Genomic DNA, 23,766 nt, shown 5'->3' on the forward strand with positions numbered 1-23,766 from the left:
AACTGGATTTCTAGAAGTTTATAGTTGGCTTGTCATGTAATTTCGAGTTCTGGGGTATAATGGAACGACAACCCCGACGCCCGAGCTCTGAGTTCTGAGGGATTAAGGAATGCAGCATCACTAGTAAACTTTTCCATGGTAACAGTGCATGAGCTTTACCAATCAGAGACATCGACCTTACACTTTAGTTTTTTACTTCTCAATGACACCCCGAATAAAACATGTTTTTCTTAAAACAAGGTTGATAGCATACGGACTTGTGGCTTCTACATGTGCATATACCATTGTTTCACAATCTCGTTGCTCGTGATAAGTCTACCTTGGGTGTTTACGACATCGTGGCTAATACACAAAATGTTAATGGAGAATATGAATGTGATTTTCACTTCCAGAGCCTTACTGATGAGCTCTATTGTCGTTGATTGAAACACCCATAGACCTACTATATATATAGATCAACGGGCGTAGCACTAGATCAAGTCAAAGTCAAACCACTGCCATTATACAGAATGACAGCCATTTAGTAATTCACACCTGAGAGTTAAAAAAAAAAATTATAAATCAAAGGTTTGCATTTTCAATAGCTCACTCGTTTATGGATTTATTGACATTAAACCACCTCTCATGTGTCTGGGACATCCTGACACAACTTTCACAGTGGTAATTTGGTGAAAAAGGCCTTAGCAAATCCCTTAGCATCCTTATCAGTGAGCATTTTTGCTTTAGTATGCATATTTCAAGGTTTACTTCTTCAATAGTTCACTCATTTATGAATTTATTGACATCAAACCACCTCTCATGTGTCTGGGACACTCTCTTACAGCTTTTACACCGGGAAGTTGGTGTAAAGGCCTCAGCAAATCCCTTATCATCCTAATCAGTGAACATTTCCCTTAATATGTATAGTTCAAGGTTTGCATCGTGTGTGTTGCAGCGCCCCCACGTGGACGTTTTCAGGCATCGCCGCCGCCGTGGTGTGAATCCAAGCGAGCTAACATGAGCAGGACCGGGGAGGAGAGAGTGCAGCGCACACACAGCGACGACCCAGTCCCGCGCTGGGCTTTATGTGTAAACTAACAAACACGTTTTGTGACGGGGGAAGGATATTGGCTTTCCTACGGTAAGCGAACGTCCGTGTCGCCGCGCGTCGTCTTAGCTCGGTGGGCTGCTAGCTTGCCGGCTAACGTGAAACGCTATGGTGATAGCTAGGTGCTCGTGGTCCGTTCAGGAAGATGTGGGATACGCGTCGCCGTGTTTACTGTCGGCAAAACACCAGGAAGGAAACAGCAGAAGAGCTTTGACGAACGGTTATGAATCGCGTCTCGATTCGGCATACTTTCGATATGATAAGCAGCCGTTACTTTAACGACACCTCAGTTAGCCTACTTTGTTTGGACTGCTGTGACGAATAAACAACAGTAACCGGGTTGTTGTTGTTTGTCTTGTGTCAGCTGTGCCTGTTCGTTTACACTGAAGCTGGTCAACTCCCCGTGGTTGTCGACACCACTTCGGTCTGAGCCGTTACACTAACCAACTGCAATAACCAACTTCTGTAATAGTGTTCCGTAAAAAAGCACGTCACGAATGAGCAGTCGGCTCGCTTGCTAACTCCCCTGGTCTCGTCACCTGAGGGGGGCATTGAGGCAGCCAGCGATTTGTGTCTTGGCTCTGGTCCCCGGTCGGAAGTCATGTGTCTCAGGAGAAACAGAAATAGCTTATCATGTCAGTGAGAAGTGAGTGAGCTGCAGATTAGCCCTTTATGTCATCACCATGTGTTAACCCTGTCCTGAAGTGTTCTCTTTTCTTTTGTCCCCCTCCCCTGTTATCACACCATCTAGTCCCGGTAGTCAGCGTACACCATCCGCATGTTATTCTGGTTTTCATTTCTACCACATACAGAGACACGGGGCTGGGCTCTCTTCCGGGCTTCTCCGTCTGAAAGCAGAAATTGGTTTCAAGCCTCAAGTTCCTCCATTAGAAGCCAACATGCAGGTTCACCTTCGTTAACTTCAAATACAAGCATCATGACTCGCGCCTCCGGCATTCACCGGGATGGGATGAAACTTTGACTGGAGCAGGTGGATTGAAAACGCTGATCGGATTCAAGATTTGAAACACTAATTGTATACCGATTTTAACAGGATTTCTTCCATGAATTATGAACGGCATGTGGCTCGTGTCAATAATTCATCTGCCCTCACAGTCTGGTACCCTTATTTTTGCACTACATATCCACTCATGTGTAACTTCACTCAACTGTGCAATACTCATTCTCTCTCTGTGAAATGTGATGCTGTTCACAATGTATATATTCTTTGTTTTCTTTGTATGTAGTAGCACTATTTTTTGATTTTTGTTTATATATTTATTTACTTATTCATTACTTTTTTTACAGATGTTTCTATGTCTACTGTCCCCTTTGCTGCTGTAACACAGCAGGTTGCCCCATATTAGGATTAATTAAGGATCTTATCTTATCTTATTTGAGGATACTGTTTGCTGAATTTATGAATGAGGTCAATGGCAGTAGACATCTAATAACTGTGTTTTTGCTTGCTGTTTAGAGTCAACCCCTCGGGGAGAGCTATATTGCTTCACTCCAACATCACACAGCATTGCTGTGGCAAAGCAAGGTCAGTGTCTGAGTGGAAAAGTGTAAAACTCAGGAAGATGGCATCGCCCTTTGTGCCTGTCCCTGTGCCCATGGGCAGGGCCTTTTCAGGTGGTAGCAACAAGCTGAGAAGGCCACAGCGAGCTTCCTCACTAGGCAGTGTCTCCAGTAGCTCGGAGGACCACAGAAGAGAATGTGGAGGATCCCGGCGCCAGTCCCGCTGCACGGACAGAGGCAGCCGCAGCCGGACGCCGCCACCCCTCCAGATCCCAGTGACACAGGCCAGAATTAATGGGACTCTGGAGCCCTCTATAGAGTACTCCAGCTGCCCCCGCTCTGTGTCAGATCCTTGTGGGAGCCAGCAAGGCGAGGAGAGGCCTATCACCCCAACTCTGCTGGGGTATGAAGTCATGGAGGAGAGGGCCAAGTTCACGGTATGAAACCAGAAAAACAGCTCATGTGACATCATAACTGGCTTTAACTCATAACTTTTGGACCTCGTCAAGTAACATTATGTGACATCTTTGATTAAAGATTAAACACTGCAGTTAAGTGTATAATTACTTGTAGGTTGGCAGAGTGTGAACACTTCTATCTGTCCACCTGGAGCTAGAGTAACAGGAGGACACTTTTGCAAATGGGATTGACATGCACACACGATGCATATAATCGGGTATAATTGTGGGTTATAATGAGAAAAGGGGAGGAGCTGTTTGTGTGATTGTGTGTGTTTGTGTTGTCTTTTCCCTGCTGTAGGTATACAAGATCCTGGTCAGGAAGACTCCAGATGAGAGCTGGGTTGTGTTTAGAAGGTACACAGACTTCTCCCGGCTCAATGACAAGGTATGTCCCGAGAGTTTAGTAAGTCCCTGATTTCAAGACTGTCATAATCTCAGTTTTGTGATTATCTGTCCACATTTTGCACACTGTTTTTGACAGTCAGCTCTTTGTTTTCAGCATGCTTTCTTCTGTTTTTGAGCACACTGTGGAAGTGATTAGAGACACACAATGAAGCCTACTGTTTCCAAACACCCAACAGGCCCAGGCCAAGTAGGGGGACAGGTCTCTCGTGGTTTCGGGAAGGACAGTTCGGTCACAGATTACAAAAGGGAAAAAATTTAAGCCTGTGATGACACTGTTTGAGGGAGAAAAGAAACTCACAGCAAAAGAGAGGATTGTATTCTTTATTATTAAATCTATTAATGCAAATGCACAATTTTAACCTACATGTAGATGGTGTCCACATTTATGGACAGTTCATTTAACCCTATGTTGTGTGAGTTAATCAGTGGATTCATTACAATATTGTAACAGTATTTCCAAAAAATGATTTTGATTGTTGACATCCTCAATGCAAGATGGTAAATGCATGGGAGCATCCACGAAATGCCTCAGACATTGGTTTTATCACAATATTTTTTTAAATAGAAATCTTTATAAAATCTGGTTCCCTTTTTCATGCATGATTTGGTCAATTCAGGTGGGACACTCATAGTAGTAATTCACAGTAATTCAAGGCAAGAAGAATGGGAACTTGGTAACACCCTAAATTCAGAAAGGAGATGTAGGGCACAGTGGGGGTGTGGACATCCTATACTCCATTCCTGTGGCTTTTCCACAGAGGCCGGAATGTTCACACTGTCCTGAATTTCACTCTTTTCTTGTAACTATAAAAGCATCAATGCTCATGCTTTGTCTACTTTGGAATTTTTTTAACCTAAGGTGCATTTTTCTCCGCTGAAGCACATGAGAACAAACATCTGCATGCTATTCCCATGTTCAATTACTCAGAAGTATTACAAATTAGCAATAAAATTTATGCTGCATGTTATTTTATAGTCGAGCCAAACACGCACATGCAGGTGAGATAAATTATGACATAGGTTCATACCATGGTTTATAACATTATCAGTACACAGCACCGCCTCCACAATTTGTAGCTGGCACCATATGTTGTTATAGAAGTCTGGAACTCACCCAAAATTACTCCCCTAAGAGGTGGTGTGTACAGAAGCATACATCAACCCACTGGCTGTTGAATAAACAGACATCTAGGCAGGTTGAAAAATACATTTTCTTAATCTGCAGCATTTCTTGATGATTTGCATCCCAATGGTGTAAGGCAGAGGTGGGCAGGTATGATTTTCTTTGAAGTCTCTAGGAGAAGCAGTCGGTGCAAGAGAATCAACCGACCTCTGTCTAAAGAGGAGTAAACAGCGGCTCTATAGGTTTATGTAAAAGGCATTTGCCAAAATACCTCTTGAATTGCACAAAACAGTGAGTAACTAATAGCGACTACTTACATAAAAAGAGTAACTTGACAGACATAAATACAAAAAAAATGTTTAATCATGTGTAACAGTCAGACCATGTTGACTTAAAAAAACTGTAATGGTATAGTGAATAAGTTTTCATGTCAGAAACAAAAAGTGTGACAGCATCTCTAGAAACTTCTCAGACCACTGCAACAACATAATTCACTTTTCTGTCATCCACCTGTGTTGGATCATTCCAAACATTCCCAGTTTCAACTAAATATGGCCAAACGTCTGTGAAACCATGAACCTCATGCAGCTATTTATGTCAGACCCCACCCACACCCACCCCTACCCTCGAGCATCTGTGGGGAGACGAATGTTCCTCTTGTCAAACTCATCTCAGAATGATGCTCGAGGTGGTAAAAGGGTTATCAGCAGAGCAGTATGTGCTTATTACTCCCCTCCCATAAATGTGGGAACAGTTTGTACAGTTTACTCCAGGATTTTTTTCGTGAGGCATTGCTTCTTGTTGAAATCATTTCATGTTTATGTATTTTGATATGCTGTATACATCTAAGTAATTAGACTAGTAATTGGTCTTTTTTTCTGTGTAATTCACTGAAACAGCGTTCAGTCTAAAATCCCATAATCTGAATTTTAGGCCTTAAAATGTGTAATACACAATTTTGATCGGTCTTACATTTTAGTAGATCATAGAGTAAATTTTGTAAATGTTGAGGGGAAATTGCATTAAACACAGTGTAACAAAGCTAAAAAGGAAACCAACATGGAACCATTAATCTCTATATAAAGGCAGGCTTTCTACATAAATGTAGGAAGCCCGGCATATAGAGCTCATTGAGGAAGTATGTAAGAGGGGATTTAATGTTGGTATAAAAAACAAAGTATGTCATCCTTGGCAGTAAGAGAACTGAATGTCAGGGTTTGCTTATGTATGGACATGCAATTGAGAGGGAAGAAGTGAAATTCCTGAGGTGCATTATGATGACAGGCTAACATGGAAAAAAAAGATATAGGCAGCTGTAACTACATGTGAAAAGATAATAAATGTAATGTGGTCCCTCTCAGGAAGTACATTAGGTTCTGGCCAGGGCACACAGTTAATGACATACTTCAGGATTATGACATAATACCAAGATCAAGATAAGACTACAGATTTTTATGCTTTGGAAATGGCAGCTAAATTGGCTCTCACTGAGAATATGTTGTGGGGTCTTCAGTACCACCCCAGCTCCAGCTTTACTGGAGGCTGGAAATGAGAGAAACACAAAGAAGTAGGGCTCATGGTGAGATAGTAAAGGAAAGGCTAACAACTTGCACGTTTTCCCCAGATTTATACTGGTGTGGCCACAGACCCTAAAACTGGGAAATCAGGATTTACGTTTAACACTCTAGCTTTGGAAATGATAAAACTCTATCAACTCCCTGAGGGGGGTTTGGTTGTAAAAGCAGAAATAGTGGCCGTAATAGGGGCATTGCAGTGATGGTGAAGCAGAAGCAAGCAGTCGTACGTATATTCAGGTTCAGATTCAACTTCAGTTGTGAGGATGTGAACTCGGAGCGTGGTCAGACCTGGTGGTGGAGCTGGGCACTCATGGGGACATGCATGCACAAATCCATTATCAAGGGTATCATGACAGCCATGTAGCAGAAAGAATTGAAAAAAGAAAAGAAGGGGCATCACTACTTTGCCTCCTAAAATATTGTAAACAGAGGGTGGGGGGGGGGGGCACAGTGGTTGTGACTAGACTGAGACTGGGACAATGTGGACTGGCATGGGGTTTGAGAAAGGTGGGTAAACATGAAAGTGAAAGATTATTAGAGCTTGTAATGTAGAAGTGTGTGTGTGTGCTTCAGGGAGCAGCAGTTTCCCATGGACTTTCACTAACTTTCAACTCTTGTGAAATGTCAGCAACCTCCTAATGTCGCTGAATCGTACTCTTGTACTACAACTGCTGTAACTGTATGTACAACATGTGATACTGTGTGTGTGTGTGTGTGTGTGTGTGTGTGTGTGTGTGTGTGTGTGTGTGTGTGTGTGTGTGTGTGTGTGTGTGTGTGTGTGTGTGTGTGTGTGTGTGTGTGTGTGTGTGTGTGTGTGTGTGTGTGTGTGTGTGTGTGTGTGTGTGTGTGTGTGTGTGCGCGCGTGCGCGTGCGTGTAGCTGAAGGAGATGTTTCCAGGCTTCCGGCTCTCGCTGCCTCCTAAGCGGTGGTTTAAAGACAACTACGACAGCGACTTCCTGGAGGACAGACAGTTGGGACTACAGGCCTTCTTGCAAAACCTGGTTGCACATAAAGACATTTCCAACAGGTATGTGACATGATGCAGTGTTGGAGCATTTGTGTGTCAAATGTGAGCTTGCAGCGTTGTCACTTGGTGACTGATAAGTCTTGTTTTTAAATATGAAGTATGAATAGGAATGCTGCCACTAACAGCAACAATTTAACCATGTCAGTTGTATGTGGAACCGGCATATTAACTAGATCAATATCAGGTCAATATGGTAAGTGTAAAGAAAAATGATTTGGTTCTTTGGGAAACTGTTGCCGGACAAGCTCAATGAGAGCACTACACACTTTCATGTGCAACAGAGCTCGAGCGACAGGTACAAACCCACGTTTACCTGCCTGCTGAGAACCGCATGCCCCTTGGGGGAACGCGAACACCATCACCTACAGCGGAAGCTATGCCTGTGTCTGTCTGCTTGCAAAAACTTTATGGATGTTTTTACAACCCACCAACACGGTGAGACTCTCCCGGTGCTTCCGATTGGGGGAGGAAGGCAGCACCGCAGACACTAAGTTGGCAAGCATATAAAGTATGTTGTCATGAGAAGTTTCATAACAAGTTTATAAGAACTTTATGAAACTGGCCCCTACAGTCGCGGTAATTAATGGTAAACAAGGTAATACCGTTCTTTCTCCCTCACAGCCTGGCAGTGAGAGAGTTTCTGTGTCTGGATGACCCACCGGGACCCTTTGATAGTTTGGAGGAGAGCAGGGTGAGTGTGTGCATGTTGCATTGGAAATGTCATATTTCATATTACTCATGTAATACCATATGTATTCTATACTGGGGAAAAATAACATCAACCTGGTATGTGAATTTTCCTCCCTTACTTCTTGTTTGTTATCTGCACAGAATCATCCATTTTTATTATCATCGCTGGCTTAGGCCAGACTTTTGATGGACCACAGGATTGTCTGCATATGCAATTCCTCAGAAAACCGGTTCAGACTTGTGAGTTAAAGGTGTACCAGGCTGAACTATAACTCTGCTAAAATATCTGTCTGTCTGCATAGACCATGGGGGCACTTCTTCTCTGTGCAGATAGTCTGACCCATGTGCAGAGAACGGGGTTCAAAAGTCTGACTCCACCACAGGGCTCCACCGTGCAACCATTTCTCTGTGTGAACCGTAAAATGTATTTCAGAGCTAGAAAATGTAGGCTATTAGAAAATTCAGCCCAAGATGCTGCTCTTTTGTTCTTGTAATTATTCATTGTAGTTTTTCATTTTTAATTTCAGTTAACAACATGATCCTGTCTGGGGCCTGCTCTCATCGTGCCAGATGAATATATTTCACTTGTCCCCTGTAGCTGCCCTTTTGAAACCACCAACTTGATTCAACCTGGGAATTAAATGAATGTGCAGACTGGTCTTAGAGCTTACTTAATGACCCACAATCCTCAATATGTATTGCTGTCTACTCTTGCTTTCCTCTATAGCCTGTCTAGTTTGCCCCCCTTCTTTTGTTTCCACTATCCACAAATGTCTTCTGTTCTTTTTTTCCTGTATTTCTCTCTCTCTCTCTCTCTCTCTCTCTCTCCAGGCGTTCTGTGAGACACTGGAGGAGAGCAACTATCGTCTCCAAAGGGAGCTGCTAGAGAAGCAGAGGGAAATAGCCTCCCTGAAGATCAGGCTGGAGGAGAGGGATCAAGCCATCCTGCTGCTGGAGAAACACATCAAGTCAGTAGACACGCACAAACACACGTGCTGCATCAAAAGCCACAGTCCACGCACAAGACCTCAGTGCTAAAATAACATTGAATGTATTAATTAATATGAACCACCACTTTGTGTTTTTGTATGTGTGTGTCTTTGTCCCAGTGGTGAATGTGTGAGCCCAGAGTCACCGTGTAGACTCTCAGCTCAGGGCAGTGAGAGCAGTGCAGATGTGGATGTGGAGTCGTCCGCTGCAGAGGCTGATCAGGACATGCCTGACGACCCTGGGTAAAGAAAACCACACACACACAACAGCCACACATGGAGGACATCCACCAGCACACAACGCCAACACCCGTGCTGTGACCAAGCGAAACTCACACAGTTTCACGTTTAATCAAATGAGAAACTTTTAAGGATATAACTTTCTCAGGTTAATCTCATTTCACCTATTTCCATATTTGGTGTTTTAGCCACCACAGAAATAGAACTCTAGCATTTTTTTCTTTTTTATGCGGACAACCTCCCCTCACTCTACCCCTCCAATACTGTACCTGTTCTTTCTACTAAGTAGACCCTTTTCACTATAGAGCGCTTGCGATTGCCCATTGACTGACAATTGAAGGACACAGAATATTTTACAAGCACAAACCAGATAAAAATCAATCACTCCCTACCCACAAACCACCCCACTGTCTAATGTATTTAATGCTCTAAGGAAGTCACTCGGGGGGTTGAGGGTGAGATTAATATGTGAACGTGTCATGCGGCACGTAAATCATCCTGAGTATTCATGCACTGGGACCTATGCTTTCTCCTGTCAGTTCCATCTCAGATCTGTCTTCACAGGTGTTTCAGGGCTTTTCTCTTAGCTGTCTGTCTTCTCAACGGCCCCATAGTGGCTCATGTTTCACGCGTGTTTAACGCACATCAACGCAACCTGAAGTATTTTTGTAATAACTGTAATTATGATAACAAATTGCCAGCTCTCAGATAACACTCGCGTGGTCAAATCGTTACAGGGTACATTACTGTCATCTCCGGGTTGATCCTGGCGCAAAACGAGGTTGCAGCTTCTTGATCATGTGTAAACCATGCATGTGTACGGTACCTTCAACTGACTAACGCAAACACTTTTTACAGGATGATTGAAGGAAACGTAGTTATACAAAAGGAAAAACTAAGAGGCTGAAATGTTCCGCCCCAGGTTGTGAACTGTTTGAATGAAATCAGTGCAGTGTTCAGCTCCTCTGTTACAGGGGCAGGTTGTGAAATACATTATATTTAATTCTTATATTTATGTTCATCAGCCCTGCAACAGGGTCCCAGTGGACTGTAAATGAAAACAATAGCTCATGTTATATTTGATTTTAAACAGCTTTGCTGTTTGTTAACTCTAAATTGACACATTAGTTTTTATATTTCATGGCCAAAAGTGAATGTTGAACAGGGCACCCTTAATTTTTTTATTAAAATATTGTGTTATGAATTATTATTTAAATCACATCAACATCGGCTGTGTGTTAAAACACTCCTAATGACTTGGCATCTGAATGCCATCACGGGGTGCTTGTCCTGCCTCGCTCTCTGACTGACCCTCTCCATCTCTGGCCCCTTCCACTTGTCACACCTGACAATTTTACTGCCTCTCCTCAGTTGAAAACATTAAACTGATGGGATGTAACGTTTATTCAAGGAAACGTTTTAAAGAACTGTGCACTCACTCAGTCACGCTCGCACTCCCTCTCTGTCCTTCTCCCTCCCTCCCTCTCTCCCTCCCTCTGTTCATTGCCTCTGGGCCTTCATGAGGTTTTCACAGTCCTCGCAGGCAGACCTCATAGTTGTCGTTGTTCTCCAATGACACCATATTTAATGGCACAGCATCTCTTTATCCATATGATGTTTTTTTTATTTTATTTTTTATTTCGGGCCCAAATTAGAGCCCTACTTTTGGACTGTGCATGTCTTCATGAACACATCAGTCTTTGTCTCTGTCCCTCTAAGACTGCTTAATTGATTTGTATGTTTTGGATTTGAGTGTTGAGGTAATTTTTTTAATTATTATTTTCATGGTAGTCATATCTGTTAGTTTGATTTTTAAAATAATTCCCCCTTCCCTCTTGTGTTTCTTGACTTCATATTTCACAGCAGCGCTGCTCCAATCTGAAAAAAAACAGAGCCCCATAACATGTGAGGTACTTACATACCAGCTCAGCGGGCGAGCCGTATGGCATGCTGTCTTTTCATGACTTCCTTCTGTGCAGTAACATGCATCCCACTGTTAACTGCTCCACTCTAATGGAGGTGTAGTGTTTTTTCACTATGTGTGCCAAAGAGTAGGTTCATATTATTTTCAAATCGGTCTTGATACGCTACTTACATGTCATATGTGCAGTGGATTATTTCTGTATCAGTCCTCGTGTCCGCACTGGCTGTACAAATGACATGTGGGTATGGTAATTAAGATTTATTTGAAAAAAGTCAGGATGTTTATCAATGTCGGGGTAAGGTCACTTTCAGTGCTCCTAATTCAGGGAAATTGCTAAGATGTTATCTTCTCTTGCACAAGGTCCTTAAACTACAGTGGCCCTTGTGGAGACAAATTTTGAAAAGGTGTGGAAAGGAGTTTTTGTTAATTTATGAGAACAGACCTGCAAGTAGAGACATTTATTTTGATAGCTAGGTGTCACATCGGCTGGTCAAACACTAGACACTCGAGTGAAGTGAAGCATTGTTTCCACTTCCTGTATTGACTGACCTGAAAATGATTTTCCCCCAACTATGGAGTGTTTTCATTGTACAGCAATGTTCTGTGCTCTCTGTACCTTTTTTGTGTCTGTGCCACACTGCTCCACCTGCATCATATGTGACTAACACATGGTGTTAGTGCCTCTCCTTCACATGTTAATGATGTGTTTCCACTACGCTCAGCAAGCACTTTATCAGGAACACCATACTAATACTGGGTCATTTGCTCAAACAGCTTCAGTCCTTCACTGAGCCAAAAGATGTTGGAAACCTTCTTTTGAAATTGAGAAATTAATCATACACGCACTTTCATGCTGGCAATCTGGTGTTCTACCACAACCCAATGGTGTTCTACTTGATTCAGATCTGGTAGAAACTGATGAATCTCTAGTTGCTCTGCAGACCAACTCAGCTTCGTTGGCTTGTTAATAAACTCTTTGTTATAAACCTGTTAATGGAGTCTAACAGATCCCTTCAACCACCACACTGGGGAGGCCCCTGTACTGTCGTGTTCATGAAACCTGTTATTGTTTGGTATGTGACATGGAGAATAACTCTATCCATTAGAATAACTGTGGCCATAAAGAGAAGACTGTGATCAGCAACAATAATCAAACTGCGTCATTTAAACCATGACTGGTTGGTGTCAAAGGACCCCAGTGTGTCAAGAAAACATGCCCCACACCATCACACCACCGCCTGCAGCCTGGAGTGTTGACACAAGGCTGGTTGGCTCCACAGATTAATGCTGTTGATGTCAAATTCTGAACGCACCACCTGCCTAAACTGAAATCCAAATTCAGATGTTCAGTGGTGGTGAGTGTGTGTCCACTGCAGCCTCACATTTCTGCTCTTGAAGGACAGGAGTGGAACCTAACGTGGTTGTCTACTGTTGAAGACCATCCACCTCAATGTTCATTCTGGGATTCTTTCCTGCTCACAGCAATTGTTCCCTAACCGTCTTTTGCTCCTTTTTGAGTAAATATCAGAGAGATCAGCAGTTTCAGAAATACTCAAACGAGTCCATCTGGCACCAGTGATCATACCACGCTCACTCATACCCGTTGCTAGCAACATGTTATGGGCTTTGCTCTGGTTCTCACACCTGTTCACCCACCAATATCTGCAGGATTTCATGCATTGGACTGCTGCCACATGATTGGCTGACTGGGTAGTTTCACGAATAAGCAGGTGTAAAGGTGTTCCTAATAAAGTGCTTGGTGAGTGTACGTGGGCATTGTAGGTTGTTGAATGACAGATTTCCCTCTTTCCTCTTCCCATCCATTCTCTTCGACAGTCACCGCATAATCCGTCTGAAAACTAGAAGGATGTTTGACGCTTGTCCTGTAGTTTATAGTGAAAACAACCTGGATCTCATATACTGAATCCACACATTTTGTGATTATCTGTGTTTTATAGTAAGGTAAAAGGCCTTGATATGATTATTCATTGTCTGTCATACCACTTGAGATGGGAGAGACTTGGAGAGGAAACCTGTCTTCATGCTGTGTTTTCTGGTGGACTTGTACCTGTAACTTGGTCTTAATAACATGTCATATCTGCCTCTTTCTATGTGGATGGCTCACGAGTCGGGCTGTTGGCATTTCTTCTGTGCTGCAAACGTCTTCTTGGATTCTCTCTGTCCGTCTGTCTGTTGTCTGAGGTGTACAGTTCTCACATTCCAATGAGTTTGAGTCGGACGCTGAATGTGTTTATCCCTCTCTCCAGTGGCAGATGTGAGGTCCAACTGGTGCGATCATCTGCCTGTTGGTGCGGGCCGCCGCTCAGCTCCTCGCCTCCGGTCATCCAGGTCACCCAGCTTTACCAGCAGCAGGTGGAACACTGAGGCTGATGCTAACGCTGGTTCAATGCTGCCCCCCTCGTCTTCTATCTGCCCTTCCCTTATGAGTGCTATTAAGTTCTCCTCATTTGTTTTGGCTGGCCTTTCTTCAACCCAGTGTTAAACTTCCCTTTCCACCTTTCAGATAGTAACTGCAGTTTCACATTTCAGCTGGATCTGAGCCAACCTTTCCATCCACATCCGTGTATAGGATAAAAAGGGAAAGGTTTCATACGGATACAGCTCCCATTATATATTTTATCTGGCACCTACAGAAGTGTTCAGTCTGAACACCTTGTGCAACTTCCTATAAGAATAATATATGGAATTACTCAGCTCTACTTCTTAAAAGTTTATAATGTCTTAAACTGTGTGAGGATTTCTCTGTACTCCTCGATCACTGTTGAACCTCCCACCGTGGCCAAAGTTTGGCTTCTTGACCAAAAGAATTGGAGAACTAAAGATTCACAATCACACCACTGGATGGCGTGATGACTTATACAAATGTGACAATCTACGGAAAACCGGAACACTCATTTCATCCATTTCTGCAGAGGGCTTCGCCTTATGGCTCTTCACTTGAGACGAGAGGCACGTGTCTCAAATCGGAGAAACAATGAAACAAGCCCATTTTGGCCACAGGAGTAAGAAACAGTCTGGATAAATGAAATGTCTCGGGAGAGTTGTTGGTAACCAGGTGGGTATCACAGAGGACTGATCACTTTCTGTTCGCTGACACTTCCATGCCACGGCGTTGTACTGCCAGCGGCTGTCATTGATACAGACGGACCTCCTTTCTTGTGTTCTACGTTTCAGTCAAACTCGGTTAGTATCCAAAAGCCGACATTCTCTCGTCCCTTCAGTGTCATTTGTCCCGCAAGAAACTCGAAACATGCTGTACCAAGAGAGATCCAAGGAAATGTGGCCTATTGTCTCTTTTTGGAAGGAATGTAATGGCCAATGTATACATTAATGATGTCATTTCCCACTCTGCACCACTGCTGCAATGCTTATACTCCTCTATGCATTTGCACATTTCCCTAACGGCATTTCAGTGCTTGAATATTAACAACACTAAACCTCTTCTGGCGCCTTATCTGTCAACAGTGAGGAGTGGGCCAGGACTTGTGTCAGGTTCCTCTGGGTCTATTGTGACATGGGTACATTTAAAGGATCATTTCACACAATTAGCAAATACATTTATATACTTACCCCTACTTGTTTCCAAGTTTTATCAGCTTAAGATTTTAAGATATCCACCTCTAAGATTTCTGCCTCTATCTTGATCCAGCTTATGTTAGTGGCATTCTGCTCATGGTGCTCAAGTATTTTAAACAAAAAAAAAAGCAACAACTCTGCAGCAACTTCTTTCTCGTTAATAAGGGCAATCCACAGACCTCATTTTTGATAGATCTCACTGGAGTTGCTGTTGACGAGTTTTCCTGAGTAGCCGTCTGTGTGGCAGCATGAGTTTCAGAGCCAGATGTCTGAAAATCTCAGCACAGGTTGTAAAACCAGAACTGTGTCAAGACAAGACGCCCCTCTGAGGAGTACGTGAGTTAGTCTTTTGTTAATTTGTGTGAAATTTACACACAAAGACATGGATTCAGTTGATCGGATATTTATTTTAAGTTTCAGCTTCAACAAAAACGGGCCTGTCGGTTCATTTTAACAACACAGCCTTGGCTTTAAGAAATCCAGGCATTAGAACTGGTATTTTACAAAACAAACTGTGACGCATGTGACTGATGAACACTATTGAACCTTGTTGGCACTGTATCAGCAATGAAGACTGTTACCACACCCACACATCATCCCCAGAAGCCATATTCTCAGAACTTAATAACAATTAAGGGACAAAAGGGTTTCACGTGTGTTAATATGTGCTTGTTTTCTTTTTCTCTCTCTCTGGCTTTGCTGATGGGTAATGAAGTGTATTATAATCACAGCTGATATTGAATCATCTAGAACTACGCCTGGTCGTGTGATGCACTTTATGGATGAATGGTGATGCATGTTTGTCAGGATATGGTTTTTATTACTTCCTTTGTTTGAGACAGAAATGTGCCTTCGCATTCATTGAATCTGTCTCCATTCCCAACTGAAGCAAATTTGTGAATGTGATATGTATATGAAGTTTTGTTCATGTTTCTCTCTATAAATTCCCTTCACTCACTCTAATTCAAAGTGCCTTGAATATGTTTCACTTGACCTGTCGTTTGATGTGTGGGGATAGCTTTATAGGTTCGTGTAGGACACGTTTGTGATGGAAATGTTTTAAGTGACACGCGTATGTATAAGTCATTGCTGAAAAAGGACATGGACATGTTTTGTGATCGTAAATTTATTCCGTCGAAGTTTTAGTTCTCATATACACCCATGGTTGCACTAAAAAAAGATTTCTACAAATATCATTTGGTATCACTATAAATGTCCTAGATTTAACAGGATTAATTCACTGAAAGATTTGGTCTGAAATGAATACTGTAAATACTGTAATATGCTTTATCAGAAATAAATATTCACACGCAATTATAACTGGAATGATGTATTAAAAACATGTATGTTGCTCGTTGCCTCACATTGAAAGTCTCTGCTTTCGTGCATTCAGCTGGCATCGGTAGTTTGTGCTCGGGTCAACAGGTGCAGAGTGGCTCACTTTAGAGTCATGCTTTCAAAATGCAATAAATTCTTACTTTGGGATGTAGTCTAACAAGTATTTTTACAGACACAGCTCAGAAAATACAACAAGCATTTGCACGCTGTGTGAGCAGCAAATACTGCTGCATTGCACGCATTTCTTTTCAACACAGGTTTATGTTTCATGGTGTTTGTGGTGATGGAGCAGAAGTCCGTGCCAACGGAGTCCTTCATGCTCGTTCAAGGAGACGGGAGATATTGCTGCTTGTTTAACACGGATGGTATTCATTTTACAGGTACTCTTATAGCTGCAGTTACCTCAGAAATATGACACAAATGGCATGTCCGCTATGTTTGCACAATGCAACAATGGGAGGGTGGGTTGTGGGGGGTCAGTATGTCAGCCACATTCACGCCGCAATACGGACAGTTTACGGGTATGCTGACAAATGGTTAAGAGGAAACTTGGGTTTATTAATACTTCATGCTCTCAGCTTTGAGGAGGAAAACTAAAGTGCAGAACTGCTGCTCATTTACTTTCTCTGCCACGTGACACAACCATTTGCTAAAACATGAAAATGAATAATCCAATATTGCTTTCATGGCAGAAACACCGTTGTCCATTTTCTTGCCAGAGGATTGGCAAAAAGATTTAGGGTGGCATAACTTCACACCCTTTAGAAAGTTGACTGCACCCTGTCAATTCTGACACCCTAACATAGTTGTAAAGGAATACTGAAACAGGGTGCACAATTTCACAATCCTGTGTTGCTTGTGTGCTCAGCTAGTCTGTTAGTGCAGGCAGTCTTCTGTGTATGTACAGGTTTATTAGTATTATCCCAGACAGCTATGCCCACCACACATTTATATTAAAAAATAAGTCCTGCATGTGTAAAGTCCGATAGCTGACTGTTACGCTGAGCGAGAGCACCTAACTAAAACATTGTGTTTGACGTCGGATGATGGAAAAGGTGTCAGCAGACGTAAAATGGGCTTCGACAGCAACAAAGCAGAACATTGGCAAATATTGAAAAAGTGCTGATTATCTAATAAGATTGGAAATTCAGTGAGGTGTTTATTAAAGGTCATTGTGCAAGTTTAATTTTATATAACAAATTTTTTAAAAATTGCCACTGTTTAAGCAGATTTGCCGAATGTGATGAAAAAACCCCAGCTGATTCACAATTTAGTTTCAAGGCATTCTGTACTGGTATTGTATACTTTAGAACAGTGTATGGTTCACTATGTACAGATACTAATTACAAGTCACATGGTATTTGTTAGTCTACAGCTTTTAGAATGGACAGGAAAGTGTAAGAAAAAGTGGTAGAACCTATATGGGCCTTCTGAGTTCGTGCCAGATTGTTGTTGTTGTTATTGTTGTTTGTCTTATGCTGCAGCTCAATTGCTGCGAGCTGCAATGAGCTACAGACTGAAAACGATGTGGAATGACTTCCCAAGGCACATGAACCCAATCGGCCAATGATGGCTCTGTATTTAAGGCAAGTATGACAAGTCCAGTTTAGTGAGCTCCACCAAGAAGCACAAGCCTCTTATACCATAAAAGTTGCATAACGTGACAAACTGTGATTTATTTATTTATTTATTTTGCTTGTTTGTATGTTTTGTGTAAACTCTCAACAACGCCAAATATGGAATGCAGCCAGGGGTAGAAAGAGAACACAAATTATGATTAATAATTGATTAATCCAAGTGGACAGTAGCAGGTGTCTATAGACTTTTGTAGCAATATTATGTGCTAAATTGACAAATTCTGTGACTTGTTTTAGCTTTATCAAACCGACTTGTTGTTGCTGGCGCCTTTAATTTTGAGTTATTGAGTTGCTCCCTTCGGTTGGGGGCAAAAAAAAAGTTACAACCTGAAAACTGCCGCTTGCAGCTGTTTCATTGCTCTTGTTTCACTTTACTGTGTTTCTTTGAGCCCTGAGGAGGTTTGACAGAGGCATGACACAGGCATGCAAAGTCTAAGAACTCATAATGATGGATTGCCCAGTCTGGGTTTACTGAATATCCTAGTTCCTTTTTGTTTTCTAATTGTAAATGACAGTTCCTCAGACATGTCCAAATGTATGCATAGCTGGTGGACTACACATATATAAGTCATATGTTTGATTTGCTCATTATTGGATCCAAAACGTTATATGTATTTTGGTTTGGAGTGGCCCGGAAATAGCTTGGTCAGCATAATTTTCTTAATGAAGCATTATCTGTTGCTTTAATTTTCTTCCCCGTGTGGCTTTTGTGTGGTTTGTTTTGATTGTTTGTCCTAAAAAATTCCAGTAGATGGTGGACGTGTGTTGCAGCCAGAAAAGAGCCATTTGGATGATGCGGCAGGCAATGTCATTTTGCAAGAGATTTATTGATCTGCAGCGTGTCTGTATTCTGGTAGAATACTCCACTAATGAACACATTACAGCTTGACTAAATCTACTGTGGAAACAGAAAGTTGCTATATGAGTTTGGTCAGGTCAGTCAAAATATTACTATAAAATGATCCTTGCTGTTGTCCTCCACGACCACCTTCCGAGTGAAGATAAGATAGGATTTTGTTCATCCCACGCCGGGGAAATGAACTTGTTACAGCAGCATACCTCCTGTGTGAGACTGGGGGGCCTTAAGCAGACAGGGGGATTGTCCATTAGTGATGTAAGCTTGGCTGACATCCTCCTCTCACCAGTTGGTGATTGATTCCAGCAGACACAACATTGCTCCCAGCAAACTAAGGGCAGCACAATTCACTCCAAACATCTGAGAGGCTTTTGAATGTTCCACAGTTAGATTAGATCCATCGAGATCTCCACCTGTCGTTTGTTTCCCTTCATTCATCCTTTTCGATATCTTCCTTGCAACCAGACCTGCTGTGATTCCAGTCTCTGCTTCCCCAACTCACAACCATCCACGCTCACATGAAGCCAGAGTATACCCAGAGAAAACTCCACAGGTTAACCTGCTTCTCAGACAGTAAGGCTTGGGTAAGTTTGTTTTCCCCGCAGCCTGCTTGTTAGTCTATTAGCCTCCGGTTCACACCCATGTCAGCTATATCTTTTTGGGGATCTGCCTTGCTTTTGCCACGGGGTATCTAGGGGTCAAAACCCCTAAAAGGAAATATGGATTTTGACATCAATCTCCAAAGTTGCCCAGCCCCACAGATATCCAGCTGCCCATTACCATAATCACAAAACAGTCGACCCAAGTCAACCCTCCCCATCTGCCTCCCACCTGTTCCTATGTCAGGGGTCAAAGCCTACTCAGGAGCCTCTGTTCTGTAGTTTAAAGCAAACTTTGACTATATACAGTATATATATATATATATATATAAATATTTGACTTTTCAAACACAGGTGTAACTGACAATAAGTAAATGTCTGTGAGGTTCAGGTGTTCTGATATCAAGGCCCCTTGTATTGTAGGTGTATTGTATTTCCACAGCTGAATGGAAAAGCATTAATCATTCAGCATTAATCATTTTTAATAGAACAAACCTTGTATTTTTGTCCTGGTTTTTATTTATTTTTTTAAAATTAAAATAAAGGTAATTCTGAGTTTCCTGAAATTCCTGGCTATCTAGGTCAAGGCTGATATACTACAACAAAGAAACCAAACGTCCTGTGGACCAGCAGTGCCATATTAAAATGCAGAGTCAACAAGTCAGAGATTTTGTTTTATCAAACACATGGCAACCAGATGCCGTTCTAGCATCTCTTGCTGCATCCCAAATCAAACATGAGACCAAAGTTGTAGTCCCTAAAACATGTGGTCTCAGAAAATTGAAACCATATACACAAACCCACACCATCTGTCAATAACCTCTGTTCACTGTTGATCAGTAACAGGGCTGGTTTCAACTGTTCTGGTGCCCTATCACCCACCCCACCACCAAATTACCCCAATTACCCCCCCTTGAATTCAATAACAAAAGTTTGATTGGACATTTTTATAGAATAATGATAATCACATGGGTCCAGTATTTGTCCAGCACAGGTCCAAACTGGATTAGAGAGAATGAAAAATGCCACAGGGAAACAAAGACATTTCATCATATTCACATGTCATGAACCAGTTCTTCAAGCGAGACAGAATAAGGGAGACCCAATAATCAATGTTAAAAGGAAAATAAATGAATCTAACAAACTATTATCTGTGTTTCTAGGAGGAGAGAGAGCTAGAACTCCATTAGAGCGCCACTAAAAGTCCATCTCATCAATTGATTCAGACTGTGTGAGTCGATTCTTCAATACTTTTTGGATTACAGCTACTTAATCCATTTGAACGTTTAAACATTGATCTAAGTTACAATACTACTCGGAGGTGTTCCTGAGCAGAATGTTATAACTATACTATAGTGTAGATTCCCTAAACAGAACCTGCAGTCTGAGTCCAAGAAGGGGGAAAAGGCCATTAATTTAGGGTTGTCACAGCTAAAGGACCTGGCAGCACACCTTCATCACCCTCATCCATCTTCACTGGCTTCGGGTCACGCCCTGCATTGCGTACAAAATCCTCCTCCTGGTCCAGGGCATGGAGGGATTTATAGGTGATATAAATCCCTCCATGCCCTGGACCACCAGTAGCTCTCTGTCTGACCTCCTCCACCCCTGTACCCCATTCCGTAACCTACGGTGCTCTGATGCGGGTCTGCTCGTCATCCCTCATACCAGCCTGAGAACCTATGGTGATAAAGACATTTGAAAAAGATGCGAATGAGAATTCCTAAGGAGCTAAGAAAAGAGAACCGCAGTGCAGAGAAAATCCAACTGCATTTAAGCTAAGCTTTTTTAGACCATGCTTCTTTTTTTTCTAACACATGAAAGATGTGCACAGTGAAAAACTACACATACTACATAGCTACAATTTCCGCAAGGTTTCCTGTCCACAACAGTCACACCTTCTGTAAAGGGTGTCTTCAGTTTATACAGAGGGAACCTGTAACCATCACATACCCATAGCAAGTAATAACAAAATAGATATTGTTGAAAATAAAAAACAGATAAACAGGATTTAAATATTGAAATGATAAAATAACATAAAATATAAAGAATATTGAGAGTACGGAAGGTTGAGACATTAAAATAACAATTGAATGAAAACAGGGAATTAGGCGAGGAGCCAGAGGAAATGATATATATCTATTATCTATACCGCTTATCCTTTGAGGGTCGCAGGGGGGCTGAGTGAGACGGGTCTAAATGATATATAGGCTCTTTCCTTTGCATTAAGATCATTTAAATCAGCTTTCATCATGGCCGCCACTTGGATACTTCTGGGTTATTTCACTCAGTTAGGAACCTTCACAAGCAAAAAAGAGCTTGTCAGTGCATTAATTAATGCTTAACTGAAGCACAGATCATCATGAATTTTTGTCGCACATTTAAAATACCCAGCCTTCACTGAAATAACCACACCCTGATAGTCTGCCAAGCCTTTTTCACCTCTAGTGTAGTAGTGTAGTGACCGTAGTGATTGGAACAAAGAGAAAACAAATATATGTTAGAGAATGGACTTTTTAACCTTGTCTTTTATTTAAATAAATGATCAAATTCACTTATCTTATTATTATACTTTAGATGTGTTTCAGAATATAATAGTGTATGTTATCGAGGTGAATAGGGAGAAATTAAGGAAGGTGGTAGTTATCTATTAACATGAGACATCCGGAACTGAGAAATAGGGACACCAATAATTCTCGGAAGGATGAGATAAGGGTTTACCGATAAACAAGACACTGCCGGGAGGCATCACATCGGTTGTGTATGTACATTCAGAAATTTAGGAGGTGTGTCCGCAGTCTCCTTCCTGAGGACCAGCTCGGTCTTAATGTACTTTCACAGTAAAACTGCCAATTATTAGGGCAAATAAGGACAGAGACTGATTGCTCCAACAGAGAGTTTCAAATAATTGAATTTGGAGGCCAGAGGTGTAGGTTTCCCTGTTACTGGTGACCCTCCACTTTTGGCCAAGACATGGCAAGAAGATGGCCGGTCGGGCCACGGTTAATGGACTCACCCACATTCATTTTTTCAGAAGGAAACAGGCGGTCATGGCCTCGCTGCATGAGTTCCTCACCAGGGGAGACTGGAGACTAATGTGGGCCAGTGAGAGGTTTCAAGGTGAGAAGGCAGGGATGAAGGACGGCTGGCCTGTGTGTCTGACGTGAGCCTCTTGATCCAAATACTGAAGGTCATGCTTCAAACATAGAATGTACATGAACATAAATTACTTATAAATTGCTGATATGTTATGGATGCAAGTTCCCCTGGGAAAATGCCACCCCCGCCAGTGCTGTGAGGTGATCCACTAGAAGAAGAAAAACAGTCTCACTTTGTTGGAACCGAAGAAACACAGCTCACTTGCTGTTATACAGTGTTGTCACAGAGGGATGGTTTTTCTCTCGCACACACACACTTGTCTGAGGCAAGTCCTGACAACGGTGTGCAGAGATCACACAAACTGACAGCAGCCGGCTAATATGATAATCCACTGACGTTTGTTGCTTTAGGTGATGACAGTGATGCTCAGAACTGGTTGAAGTCGCAGCTCGATGTTTTCTACACTGATTTGCTAATGGTTAGTACTCTTGGAGCTCAGTGAACCTGTATATTTCTAACACCACTGTCTCAACTCAATCACTCACCACTGCAGACAAATAATATTTCACGTTGACCCGCACATTTTCACTCTTTGCATCTCCCAGGCTCCTGTCTCACATGTACAACTAGTTCAATATCATGCTGCCCGGTTATCAACAACGTCCACAAAACAGGACGCAAAACCCATATCCTTGCATCTTTAATTGTAAGTACCCACTTTTATTCCCTGCCTTTTAATCGTGTTTAATCATGTCAACACCTTGGAATATTCACATCACATGTGATATCAAAAATATATATTTGTGTTAATCACTCTAATACGCAGTAGACATTTTTTTTTTTACAATCAGTCATTACAATCTCCCGTTTAAAAGGAAAACATGTTGTTGAAGATAATTTACCTGGTTCATTGTGAACAAAGTTTCGGTTGCTGTCATCTTTAAAATAAATATTTACAACTTCAAGCAAATGACGTGAGCAATACTTGGCAATTAGACAAACTCATGCTGCTGTAGGGCGGATGAGTCTGTGCCAAGCTCGACCCGTTGCCTCTATTTGTAATAGATATATATCTATGATCCACTGCCGGCATACTATGGGGAGAATTCGCGAATGTGAATTTGACAGCTATTTCCTTACCTTTTGCCACTGGGTTTATTTTTTGTCAGAAATCTTTGAAGATCAGCAACACTGTAACTCTTATTACAGTACAGAGGGTGAAGGCCAGCCACACCTTTAAGAAAAATTGAACGTGGATCTTTGGCATAGGGGAAGTGAAAGATGAGCAGCAATATCTTTTTAAAGCGGATGTGAGAATATTGTACCAACAGGGTCGGCGTGTGCGTCGAGGTGCGACCATTATCAGTGATGAATGGAGCTTGGAGAGGTGCATCAGCTGTCGTGGGCTACACATACTTCAGACTTAATCACAGACACTGCTGGAGACTTAGAGGAATTGGAAAAGAAAGTAAACAGGTGCAGTAAACGGACACCACAAAAGAATATACCCTGCCATTAAAAACAGTGAACACCCTGCCCCATTTGTAGTATTGGTACCTTAAGAATAACAGTATTTTAAGAAGAACCCTACTTCCT

General features: G+C 42.1%; 1 protein-coding gene across 8 annotated transcripts; it reads left to right on the plus strand.

Moving 5' to 3' along the window:
* Positions 1 to 943: 943 nt before the first annotated feature.
* Positions 944 to 15,992, plus strand: snx16 (sorting nexin 16). Of its 8 annotated transcripts, none has more exons than XM_047329829.1 (9): positions 944 to 1,120; positions 2,565 to 3,045; positions 3,368 to 3,454; positions 7,053 to 7,201; positions 7,823 to 7,892; positions 8,723 to 8,859; positions 9,001 to 9,123; positions 10,987 to 11,030; positions 13,312 to 15,992. In XM_047329829.1, the coding sequence occupies exons 1-8, from the start codon at positions 1,065 to 1,067 to the stop codon at positions 11,000 to 11,002; spliced, it is 1,119 nt and encodes a 372-aa protein (XP_047185785.1). In that variant the 5' UTR covers positions 944 to 1,064; the 3' UTR covers positions 11,003 to 11,030; positions 13,312 to 15,992. The 8 variants fall into 8 exon arrangements, with proteins under 8 accessions (XP_047185785.1, XP_047185786.1, XP_047185783.1 ...); XM_047329830.1 differs by having other exon boundaries at positions 10,987 to 11,025; XM_047329827.1 differs by having other exon boundaries at positions 945 to 1,120; positions 10,984 to 11,030.
* Positions 15,993 to 23,766: the final 7,774 nt, after the last annotated feature.

The sequence above is a fragment of the Scophthalmus maximus genome, chromosome 21, assembly GCF_022379125.1.
Source record: "Scophthalmus maximus strain ysfricsl-2021 chromosome 21, ASM2237912v1, whole genome shotgun sequence".
NCBI lineage: Eukaryota > Metazoa > Chordata > Actinopteri > Pleuronectiformes > Scophthalmidae > Scophthalmus > Scophthalmus maximus.

Coding starts and splice junctions, on each gene's coding strand:
- snx16 (XM_035619232.2), top strand. CDS start 1,065: ATGTGTAAACTAACAAACACGTTTTGTGACGGGGGAAGGATATTGGCT. Junction 3,455..7,052: donor TCTCCCGGCTCAATGACAAG/GTATGTCCCGAG, acceptor GCGTGCGTGTAG/CTGAAGGAGATGTTTCCAGG. Junction 9,124..13,311: donor GACATGCCTGACGACCCTGG/GTAAAGAAAACC, acceptor CCCTCTCTCCAG/TGGCAGATGTGAGGTCCAAC.